Source organism: Mauremys reevesii, linkage group 2 (genome assembly GCF_016161935.1).
Source record: "Mauremys reevesii isolate NIE-2019 linkage group 2, ASM1616193v1, whole genome shotgun sequence".
Taxonomy (NCBI): domain Eukaryota; kingdom Metazoa; phylum Chordata; order Testudines; family Geoemydidae; genus Mauremys; species Mauremys reevesii.
Genome location: NC_052624.1, coordinates 129,815,236 through 129,828,009, shown reverse-complemented (window position 1 = coordinate 129,828,009; position 12,774 = coordinate 129,815,236). Strand labels below are relative to the sequence as shown.

Below are 12,774 nucleotides of genomic sequence, written 5' to 3'. Positions count from 1 at the left end.
CAACAGAATATGCTGCAGATCCCACCTCAAGCCCCATGGCTTCTGTGGGACCCATGGAGGCCAGGAACATCAGTATAGAATTCCTATGACTGTGTTGCAGTGCTATGCTTAAAGGGGAATCCCCTGCCACAGAGGAGTGCTCTACAGAAAATACAATACAGCCTAGACTGTTATTTTCCCTTAATAAGCTCTTCTGGTTGAGTGGGCTTGGGGCAATATATGATGTGCATCCCCATAACTCCATCCCTGATCACTAAGTCCTATTTTTTATTTGTTACAGTAGAGCCTAGAGGCACCAACCAAAATCAAAGCCTCATTGAGTTAGGCACTGCTTAAGACGCAGTCCCTGCCCTGGAGAACTTTCTTCTCTAGTAAGAGTCAGAGGGGAAACAGAGCAGTGATATGACCCAAGGTCACACAGCAGGTCAGTGAATAAGTTGGAAAGAGAACTTGGGTCTCTTGCATCCCAGTCTAGTATTCCACCACTAGGCCATGAGGCCTATCAGTCCCCATCCCTGTGGAAACCTGTAGCAGCACTGATGCTTCTATGTGATCCAGGAGAAAAGGGGATAGTGCTGAAGAGGCTGCTGAGCCCTCACTTCTTCATAAAGAAGGGCTCCTCCTACTACTATGTTGTTCTTTCATGTGCGAGTGATTTTTATATTGTAAATTAGTTCAACAGCCTAAAAAAATGAAGGTTTCAGCTTTTGCATTGAATTGGAGGCAGATTATGTAACCATAGTTATACTTTTTAGCAACCAACTGCTGGAAGCATATGGCCTGTTGTTAAGAACATAAGAAATTAAGAACGGCCATATTGGGTCAGACCAAAGGTCCATCCAACCCAGTATACTGTCTGCCGACAGTGACCAATGCCAGGTGTCCCAGAGAGAGTGAACCTAACAGGTAATGATCAAGTGATCTCTCTCCTGCCATCCATCTCCACCATCTGACAAATAGAGGCTAGGGACACCATCCCTGCCCATCCTATCTAATAGTCATTGATGGACCTATCCTCCCCGAATTTATCTAGTTCTCTTTTAAACCCAGTTATAGTCTTAGCCTTCACAACCTCCTCAGGCAAAGAGTTCCACGGGTTGACTTTGCATTGTGTGAAGAAGAACTTCCTTTTATTTATTTTAAACCTGCTGCCCATTAATTTCATTTGGTGACCCCTAGTTCTTATATTATGGGAACAAGCAAATAACTTTTCCGTATTCATTTTCTCCACACCACTCATGATTTTATATACCTCTATCATATTCCCCCTTAGTCTCCTCTTTTCCAAGATGAAAAGTCCTAGTCTCTTTAATCTGTTCCAAACCCATAATCATTTTAGTTGCCCTTCTCTGAACCTTTTCTAATGCCAGTATATCTTTTCTGAAATGAGGAGACCACATCTGTATGCAGTATTCAAGATGTGGGCGTGCCATGGATTTATATAAGGACAATAAGATATTTTCCATCTTATTCTCGATCCCTTTTTTAATGATTCCTAACATCCTGTTTGCCTTTTTGACTGCCGCTGCACACTCCGTGGATGTCTTCAGATGTCTCCACAATGACTCCAAGATCTCTTTCCTAATTAGTTGTAACTAAATTAGCCCCCATCATATTGTATGTATAGTTAGGGTTATTTTTTCCAATGTGCATTACTTTACATTTATCCACATTAAATTTCATTTGCCATTTTGTTGCCCAATCACTTAGTTTTGTAAGATCTTTTTGAAGTTCTTCACAGTCTGCTTTGGTCTTAACTATCTTGAGCATTTTAGTATCGTCTGCAAACTTTGCCACCTCACTGTTTACCCCTGTCTCCAGATCATTTATGAATAAGTTAAATGGATTGGTCCTAGGAATGACCCTTGGGGAACACCACTAGTTGCCCCTCTCCATTCTGAAAATTTACCATTTATTCGTTGTTGTTAGCTTCTTATCTAAACAAAATATTGTTTTTGCCTCAGATACAGTGGCCAAAGCATTTGTAAAGACTTTAATGGTGACCACTGTATTTGAACTCAATATAAAGCTATATCATGCCATTGATTTTCAAGCAGAACTCCCCACTGCAATCAATGGGAAATTCTACTTGAGCCTGATGGGATACAGCCTATAATTTTGCACCAGGTTTACTTTGAGCAAATCTACGTATCATGCATGGCATGTGTCCTATCAGAAGTAAGATCTTGTATAACAATCAGTGAGGAGAGAATTAAAATAATAATAATTAATGATCATGACAATTGTTAGTGTTCTTGTATTTCTGCTTTTTCATAGTGCAAAAAAACCCTATACAGAATCTCTGGTCACTTGCCAGCCTTCTAGTGAACATGATTCACTATTTGGAGATGATCTATCATTGAGAAATTGCTTCTTATGCTGCTCTTATTTTTGATAAAAGTCAAGAAGTCTTAACCATTGTGAAGATATAACAGTGATAATATAAAGCTATAATGTTTCTGCATCAAGAAATTCTTGTGCTGTTATGATGTAGTGTCAAAAACCTGTTGTTTTCTGACTTTCAGAGAAAAATTCAAAGGAAACCTAATATAACAGTAAGGTAAGATCTAATTTGTTCCTATAATTAAGCTATGATTCAATCTAGTAACTGCTAACACACCCAGTTTTATACTCTATGCCCCAATGGACTCTCATTCTAACTCTGAAGACAAAATCAAACATATCTGGGCTCCCTGTAGAGTTGAATTAGGACTAAATGTGGCCACCTGTAGCAAATCCAGCAATCAAATGAAATTACGTTATATACCTGACCCTAGAAACATCTCAACAAAAGCTTAACCAATCACATCATCAGGACCCCTAGAAATGAACTAACAGCAGTGATCCAAATTACATCTCCTAGTCATTACCTTAGCACAATAAAGGTAAGCAAGGGAAGTACTGCAAATATACTGAAGCTGCTTGAAAGCAGTGCAGGTAGAGTACAGGTCCTTTCACTCTTTGCTGTGAGCTTCTTTGATATTATTGCTTTTGTCATAAACTGTTTCCCTAGATCTACATCCAGCATAAAAACAGCCTTTGTGGCTGCTGGCCCACAGACTCCAAAGGTTTTTAGGTCCTGACAGCCTCAGAAGTGGGACTACATTAGCAGCTGGAAAATGCTGATTTTTTTTTTGTTAATTATTCAACTTTTGTTCTAGGTTTTATGTGATGAACATCCCCATAGTATGTGAGTGTCTCAAAGTGAGAGTCCCTTACTCCAACTGGTGAGCAGTTTCAGACAACTAGTCCATGTCAATAGAAAAAGTGAGATGCTGACTGTGGAGATAAAAATACACAGATGCCCCTGATGATGAATAGGAGCAGTTCACACTTCCTAGGACTCAGCCTTAGCTAGTTTATAACTGATAAAAGAATTGATTTTTTTTTTCACTCCAAAAACAGCCAGAAAAAGCAGAGCGTGAAGGATCAGATTTAGGATAAAGACTTTAAGGGTATCTGATACCCCATCAGAAACTGCAGTGCTATATTGTAATAGTGCAAATTGAGTGTTTTCTGTGTAATACTCCTATAAATATGTCATTTATGGACTAAGCATAAAAATAGGTGGGTGGGCACTGAGGGGTGGGTATATCATGCATAACAGAATTTACACCCAGTTGTGCGTGTATGTGGGAGGGATGAGGAGAGGGATTGTACTCAAACTGCATTCTTAAACATATGCTCCTGACTTGATGCATACAACTGCCCATTTTGTGCATGCAAGTGCGGAATTACACATCATTACATATTCAGCAGGAGTACCAAAGCTACTGCATACCCAGATGAGAGTACCAAAATAAATAGACTGATCTGGGATCATAGCCATCTGTTTAAGTATGTTGGAGTATTTTCAAAATAGAACAGAAATTGTACTCCTAATCATAGTCAACAGACTTGCATACTTAAAAAATTATCACTTTACTGAATACACTCTAGGCTGGAAAGCACACACTTAAGAACTTAGGCAAAAAAAAAAGATTATTTTCAGAAGTGGTGCTGAGAGCAATTGCAACTGAAAATAAATGTTTTCATCAAACACCAAAATTCCTGGTTTCCTCATTCCATGCACAGTTTTAAAAACTTAGCCCTTGGATCACCTACAAGAGATTTTTTTTGTAAGTTGGGCACTTGCCCTTTTTTGTTTTTTTCATGATGCATAAAGAAGGCCTGAAAGCTGGGTTGTTTTCTTTTTTATGTTAGAAATACCAGTAATGTTGAGTCTGATCTTTCCTGATTTTGCTGGAGGATCTCCTAAATATCTGAGATGTGTATTATGAGTTTTCCCCTCCTAATTGAAAGCATGTGGCTGGGTAGAAACTTTAATAAAGATGGTAATGTTCTCAAATGCTCTCTAATCACCAAAATGAATTTAAAAACAAACGTGAAATTTTAAACAGATTAAAAATTCCTTCCTTTCTCAGTTGCTCTATTTCTCTTTCTTGACTTCCGGTTATCAAAATCTTGTCTATGCTAGAAAAATTACCTGAGAAATGGGTAACTAACTGCTAGGTACCCATTTAACAGGTGCTGCTGAACTGGCAATGAAAATGATTTAACTGCAAACTTGAGTCGTAATTAGTTGCCTTTTCCAGCTCCTCTGGTGGTACTAATAATGGGAGCACTAGAATTGACAAAGTGCTTGGGAGCTGCTGGCAATTTAATCACTGTCAACTAATCTGCATTTCTTGTGCTCTGTAGCATGCTGGCAGGAGGCAGTTCCTGATGTTACGGACATGCCTGTACTACAAGTATAAGTGTGACTGTTGTAACCACTGTGACACTCTCCACTGTTCAGATGTAGCACACTTGAGTTGTCCACACAGAAGTTTTTTAACAGTACAATCCACATTTTAGCCACCTTTTCCATCCACAGCAGGTCCTATGGGAAAACTAATGATGTCATTCCCCTGCACCCCAGGGAGGCAGGATTTCAGGAGTCTGTGCAAAGCGGAACAACCAACCTGCTCTGTGCAGAACTCTACTCCACTGCAGCTCCCCTGGGGTGCAGAGGAGAAGGTGTAAGGGGAAATCCAGAGAGGTGCTGGGCATTACACACACATACACAGAGAATAATTATATATGTGTATAAAACAAACACATTTTTGGATGCCAAGGATTCAAATGACAAACAAAAGAGAAATGAGAGGTGGAAGCGTAACTGGCTCAGACAGACCTCTGTGTGACAGGGCAGCACAGTAGTAACCCTAACACAGGACATAAGGCCTTCCTGCCAGCAAAAGTGGATATCATTAGAAGACATTTGTTCCTGCCAATGATGTTTCAGATGTCATCCCAGATGTCATCTATCTTTAAAAATGAGCTAAAGACAGAAACTGTTGAAACAAAGGAGATGTAGGTATGAGGAGAAACTGCATCTGGAAAACAGGTCAAAGAGAGAATTTTTGCTCTGGGCATTACAGAGGGCGCAGAGGGTAAAAATCACTGTTATTCTGAAAATGCTTCCTGACTGCCTCAGGTTAGACTTACAGCTCCCTCCACTTAATAGAGAACCAATATCAGTGGGGGGGGGGGGGGAAGGAGGGAAAATGCCAAGTCCAGGGCTGTGATATTTCAACTGTTGCAAGTCAAACATTAACCCTAATAATGAGTGAGGTTAGGAAATTGGGGGACCTGAGACATGAAAGGCTCAAGATTTCTTTATTTGGACTTTTTAACAGAGCTCAATGAACACAGAACACCATTTAACGGCTTGAGGTAGATTCTTGGGGGAAGTTGATGGGAGGTGTAGTCTGAACCCCTGCTATCTTGAACATGGACTTGGCTGGTTCTGCCAACTTCTTAAAGATGCAATTTGCAGCAATACCAACACACCAGAGACATACTTGAACAGACTAATGACAACAGAAGATCCACCTGAGTTAAAAAGCAGGCAGAGACTGGTGGGGGGAGTGGAGTGAGAGAGGTCTGGAGCAGGGGCCGGGACAGCAGGGTTGACAGAGGAGGGGAACAGGGGGAGGAGTTGTGGCAGGGGCAATGCTGCCCAGTCTGTGGCAGAGAAGTTTTGGGCAGGGGTAGGGAGGAGTGAGAGAAATATTGATTCTTGCAAACAGCTAAATGAACCCATATTGTTTTTACTGTGATGTTATTGTTTTGATGAATGATATAAGTTGAAAGTTCTCTGGCTAATAGCCATTGATGGACCTATCCTTCATGAATTTATCTAGTTCTTTTATGAACCCTGTTTATAGTCTTGGCCTTCACAACATCCTCTGACAAACAGTTCCACAGGTTGACTGTGCATTGTGTGAAAAAATACTTCCTTTTGTTTGTTTTTAAACCTGCTGCTTATTAATTGCATTTGGTGACTCCTAGTTCTTGTGTTATGAGAAGGAGTAAATAACACTTCCTTATTTACTTTCTCCCCACCCATCATGACTTTATAGACCTCTATCATATCCCCCCTTCCTCGTCTCTTTTTCAAGCTGAAGCATCCCAGTCTTATTAATCTCTCTTCATATGGCAGATGCTCCATGCCCCTAATCATTTGTGTTGCACTCATGTATCCCTTCCTCCCATAACCCAGGCTGTGTCCCTAGCCCTCTGCCCTCTCCCCGCACGGTACCCCCTGACGTCCAGCCCATAGGTCCCTGGGAACCAGCTGTGAAGATCTTCCTACCAGCCAGCACTCAGAGCCCTGCCCACCTTCCCCTGCCATCCTAGCATTGGGGAGAGCCTGCTCTGGCCAGAGTCACTGAACCTGTGATCTTGTGAGGTGTGTGGGGGGGTGCTAAGCACCTTGGGCTTTGGCTGATGCTGCTGGGCCCAATCTTGCAGGAAGGCTGATGCTGCTGGGCCTGATCCTGTGCCACTCCATTTTTGTGCCCCTGCCGGCTCTGTGCCCGGGGCAACTACACCTCTTACCCCACTCTAGTTACAGCCCTGCTCTTCAACCTGAAATTAGGGGAGTTTAAAAGTCAAGAGAGTCTTTTAAAAAAAAGTGTATGTGTTTGTTTTTTTAAATCTCATTATTTTAGGGGAGGATTTTTGATCTCTTGAGTTATATATGGAGCAAACAGTGCTGCCTATTACGGTTGCCCAACATTTCCCATTATTTTTCAATTTTCAGTTGCTTATAATTTACCCATAACAGTTTAAGTTTGGCAGAACTTTTCAGTGTTGGGTGTCTGCCTTGGACTGTGTATTTTGGAAAATTTCAGCCTTTTCTGAAATGAGATTAGGGGAAAAAAACATTGTTTTGCCATGTTAAAAAAATTCTGAAGTTTCTTTGAGACGCTCTAGTACCCTCATGCTTTGCCTGTGCAACCTGAATTTAGCCCCTTTGTGCATATGTGTTAAGTCTCTAATTACATGATCATACTATTTTTTTCCCATGAGAACCCTGCCATTCAGGATGGATCTGTTCTGGAAATGAACCAGGGTTATGTAGTGATGAGGCAGGGATCCTACAAACAAAGCCTCTATTTGTTGCAAAAGTTGGAAGGTGTATAGTGAATGAGACAAAGGACTGCAAGCAGAGAAAGGACAGTATCCTGGTTAAGGCAGTTGAATGCTACCTTGAACTTGAATCTACCCCTTCCTCTGTCCCAGTGTTCCTTTGTGATATCAGGCAAGTCACTTAAATCAAACTTTTCATAGGTGGGTCATTAATTGTGTTCTTAACTTTTTCGGTACTTGGTTTCAGACCCTGGGAGCAGTGTAATTTGCAGAAATGCTGACCACTCACCACTGCAAACTGACAGTAATAGGAACTGTGATTTAAATATAAACAGTACTATATAATGTGAAGGACTGCAATGATCAGTGTAGACAGCACCTCCACCAATACATAGTGCTGTATCTTTATCTTAGTGTTAAATTGTTCTTTTTGTTTTATATTATGTTGTTGTATCTGCTGGGGGGTGGGAATTGGGAGGGTTGGAGGAAATTTTGAGTCCTGGCTGTGTTTATTGGAGTTGTTACTTACAGTGTCCCAATAAATCATTTGATTTTTATGAGCGACTACTACAGTAGTCTGAGAAATCAGGTCCTAGGCATCTCAAACTGGGCAACCAAAATTAGTGGATAATTTTTACTTTAATCTCTCTTTGCCTCAGTTCCCCATCTATAAAATGGGAATAATAAGGTGTTTCACAGGGGTATTGTGAAAACAAATTGTTTGTGAATCACTCAGATGCTATAGTGAGAAAAGCCTGTAGAAAATACCTGTGAGGAAATAAGCAGGGCTTGAATAATGTGCAGTAAATAAAGGATGGGGTCATGCGCTGAACTATGAGGATTGTGATAGGGCATTCACCTCACACCAGTACTGAAGGAATTAAGGTGACCAAAGAGGCCAATTAGCCATAGGCTGCACCTGCTGGGGAGCTAAGGGGCAATGATAATAATTGAGAATGAAGTACACCAGGAGAGGAACAGGCAGGGCTTCTATAAAGCCTAGGAGTTGAGGTTAGGAAGACTTTTTGTAGTGAGGAAATCTGCAGTCACATTCTGGGAGACTAGGAGCTTGTAACAAGTGTAGAGGGAGTAGTTTAGGGAAAGAGTAGTAAAGTCTGAGAGTATATAGACCTCAACAGCTGGTGTGAGGGTCACCAGACTGGAACCCAGAATAGAGGGCAGACCTGGGTTCCCCTATAGACTACTAGGAAAGTGGGGTAGTCAGTGCAGTGGATACAGAGATTGCCTGAGATTTTTGTGGAGAGAGAATCCGATAGGACCCTAGAAAGGGAGGATGATAATGACTTGGCCAAGGGGGCTAAGCCCCAAAGGAGAGGTGCTGCAGCTTTGGATTAGCAAAAGAGAGGAGGGACTGCAGAGTGGCAGACTGAGGTAATGGTCTGCACAACCACAGGTCAGAGTGTGGACAGTAGCAAGCTAATCCTCCAGATGCACCAAAAGGATGTGCTGCCAAGTGGTGAGTAGCAGACTTCATCACAAGGATAAAACACTGTTATTGAATCACTGCTTATTCAGTGAGCATGGTCCATTCTGTACACTGAATGAAGTAGGGGTCCTATGGGGAAAATAGTATGTAATCATGTAATTAAAGCCTGCATCATAATGCATATGCACAAGGGGACTAAATTAAGGTTGCACTTATAACTTTAATTCTGCTACTTCCTAATTTTTGAGAGCTCAGCTTTGCAACCTTAATGTTTTTTTAATGAAGTGTTGTATGTAAATGTCTCAGCTATTAAAAAAGCCAACTAAAATACCAGAAATCCCATTTATATGGCATCTGCTTGTAACCCACATGGTTAATTAGCAGGGTCCAGTGCATAGACCTTTGATAGTTGAGGTAATAGAGAAACTGATGACAGTAGTTGTTGTTATCCTCTGTGGACCAGCACTAAAGCAGGATGAAACACTCTACTAGTGAGTTTCACTGATATCTGTTGATCGAGGCATGGTGAGACTCTAGAACAGGGGTAGCCAAAACTTACTGACCCTTAGAGCTGCAGATGACAACCTTCAGAAGCTCAAGAGCTGAGGCGTGCCTGCCAGAACTCTGGGTTTCAGCCCTGCAGGTAGGGAGAGGGTCTCAGGGTTTTAGCCCTGCAGGAGGTGCCTGCCCGGGCTTAGGGCTTAAGCCCTGCTCCTGCTGAAGTGCCAAGCCCCAGTAACACATCCTGCAGGTCTGAAGCCCTGAGACATCACCCCTTCCTGCTGGGCAGAAGCCAGAGGGACACATGTGGTCATGACTCTCTCTCTCTCCCCTCCCCCGAGGATTTTTGCAGGGTTTGCTGGCCCTGCTCCAGTCCTGCTGGACCCCCTCTCTGCGTGGCAGCTGCTGGAGCTGGCAAGCTGGGAGCCGTGGCCATGGGGAGAGGCAGTGGCAAACAGCTGGGAGCTGCAGGGAAGGGTCACTGAGGGTACGTGTGTGTGCCTGGAGGGCACTACTCAAGCTGTTGAGGGGCGTGAAGCTTTAAATTGTGCCCCCGAGCTTCCCTTTCTCTCCCCGCCCCCCACAACCCTGGGGTCTCGTAGGCAGAGAATGGAGGGTGGGGGGCTCTGCAAGCTGCACTTTAACTGTACTTTTAAAAAAAATGCAGCATGCAGCTCATGAGCTTCAGTTTGGCCACCCCTTGTTCTAGAATCTTAGGTTCCATTCTCAGCTCTGGAGGGGAGTGTTCTCTCGTGGTCACCGACCCTTCTGCACCATCCCCTTCATCCTGGCCTTGTCATAGTCTGGCTCTAATCTCCACTCTCGGGCTTCCCATCAGAGTCCCAGTCTTCCCTTCCCAGCTCCTTGTCTGATCTTTCTCTCCATCCTCACAGTCACCCACCCTCCACTGGTTCCTCTTCCCATCTCATTACACCTCTGTTCCCTGTCCCAGTTTTTGTACAGCTAATCCAAATTGTCATCCTGGATCCTCATAAAATCTCTCCCCACTCCCTGCAGCTTGCTCACCACTACTCCTCTTAATCTGTCCTCCCTGTCCAGGTCTGGTCTGGTCCCTCTGCATTAAATTCAGAAGGCTTCCTAGTCTATGCTGCTGTGGCCAACCAGTGGGAAGATTGAGAGTACAGGGAGGAGACAGTTTCCTTGCTTTTGGCTCCAGTGCCATTTGACCTTTTTGGCACCTGCATCCCTGGGCTGAAGCATGTTCATTGCAGATCATAATCTTCAGAAAGTTTAGTCACTAACACAGTTGGGTGAATAATGGTCTGTTTTTTTGGTTCACTGGCAGTTATAAAAAAATATTAGTTTTGGTCAAACCAAAAATTAATTTAAAGTTGGGTTGAAACAAAATGGGTCATAGACTAAACATTGGTCTAAATCTGAGAAGGGAGGGTCTCCTTCTCCCCTCCTCTCCACCCTGTGTTTTATTAATCTAGTCTTCGTTTGCTTGTCAAAATTAAAACAAAAAATGGAGTCAGCTTGAAATGAAACGTTTCTTCTGAATTCACCTAACTGTTCTGATTTTTTGTTTGATTAAAGCTGTTTGGCAAATCTGAAAATCCATGAAGTATTTTAGGTCGACTGATACTGCTTTTTGGGGGAAAATAAACCATTTGCTGTGGGGGTGGGGAGGAACAACCAACCCAAGTTGTGAAGCTCCAACAAGTCTCTTCACAACATGTATTAATTTTTTATTGTTGTTCAAAGCCTTAAATTGACCAAATTTGGGTAGTTACTCAAGAGGACGGCAAAAGGCACATCCTGACACAAATGCTGCCCTTTCCAAATTTTAAGTGTTTGCTCCAAGGCATTGGAGGGGAGTGGGAGGGACTACAGCTTCTCAAAGAAAAGCTCACAATCTTTTTAATATGGTAAACTGTTAAACCATTCTTGGACATAGCTGAACTGTTTTGTCTGAAACTTTCAAAGAAATTCAGCCTGAGGGAGACACCTGGAATGGAAAACTTCAACCCAAACAGTTAATTTGGAAAAGTTATAAGTGACTGAGAACAGGTTCTTTCCATGTGAACTGTCAGGCAATCTTAATAGGCAGTGCTATCAGTTCTGCCTATACTAAGAAACAGTCCCCAGTCTTGAAAAGCTTTTATAATCAAAATTAGCAGTTCTCAGACTGGGTCAGGACCCGAAAGTGGGTCATGACCCCATTTTAATGGGGTCGCCAAGGGCTGGCATCAGCCTTGCTGGGCCGAAGACTGAGCCTCATTGCCTGGGGCCAAAGGCTTCAGCTGTGTGTGTGTGTGGGGGGGGGTGACACCCAGATTTCAGGCCTCCTGCCTGAGGCTGAAGCCCTTGGGATTCAACTTTGCCCCCCTTTCTTCTAGCGTGTGTTGTGTATTTGGTTGTCATGGTTTTTGTTGCTATGGCAACTGAGTTAGATTATTAGGGGATGGCCCAGCCGGTTTCGGCCGGTTGGGTGAGCTCTGTGTCTGTAAATAAAATGGTAGTTTTGTTAGCTGTCTGCTGTCTGGCCTCAAGTGATTTCTTCCTAAACCGGCTGCCCCCAAGGATATAACAAGTGGTGACGATAGATGGGATTCTGGTGCTGCTCCAGTAACAGAAGGAAGTAGAAGTCAAGGTAAAGAACAAACAAACAAAAAACCTGCTTGTTTGCACTGACTGTGAAAGTGAAACTAAAAATCATGGCTACTCTGACCAGGCCCCTGGAGCCTTTTGATGAGAATACAGAGCAGTGGCATGTGTATACTGAGCGTTTTGAGCTTTTTGTTATTGCAAATGACATTACAGAAGCGAAGAAGGTGCCAATATTCTTAAGTGTTGTAGGGACTAAAACCTACTCCCTGCTACGCAGCTTACTACACCGTGTTAAGCCTAAGACTAAATCTTACAGTGACATTGTGGAAATCCTGGGGTCTCATTTTTCCCCAAAACCACTGGTAATTGCTGAAAGATATAGGTTCCATAAAAGAGACCAAAAGGAAGATGAAACAGTTGTACAGTTTGTAGCCATTTTAAAAAAGCTAGCAGAACACTGTGAATTTAAAGAGATGTTAAATGAGGCCCTGCGTGACAGGTTAGTGTGTGGCCTCTACAGTGAAGCTATACGGAAGCGCCTACTGACAGAGGCTCAGCTTACATTACAGAAGGCTGTTGATATTGCTGTCTCCATGGAACTGGCTACAAGGGAGGCGCAATACATCGGTGCATCCCCTAGGGTGCAAAAAGTGTCACAAGAACCGATCCACAAAACTGTGCAGAGTCAAGAATGTTACCGCTGTGGTAAGCTGGGTCACCAGGCATCAGAATGCTGGTGTAAGGACCTGGTGTGTCGACACTGTGGCAAAAAGGGACACATTGAGTGTGCCTTTAAACAAAAGAAAAAGAGGCCAGTGGTCTGGCCGACAAAAAGA

At 42.8% G+C, this 12,774-nt stretch overlaps 1 protein-coding gene across 1 annotated transcript in view; it reads left to right on the top strand.

Annotated features, from left to right (window-relative positions):
• The first annotated feature begins 8,799 nt into the window (after positions 1-8,799).
• Positions 8,800-12,774, top strand: part of LOC120399069 (death associated protein) — an 86,399-nt gene continuing 82,424 nt past the window's right edge. The window contains exon 1 of the mRNA XM_039526955.1: positions 8,800-8,896. Coding sequence (XP_039382889.1) covers positions 8,815-8,896 — 82 coding nt within the window. The 5' untranslated portion in view covers positions 8,800-8,814. The remainder of the gene's footprint in view (positions 8,897-12,774) is intronic.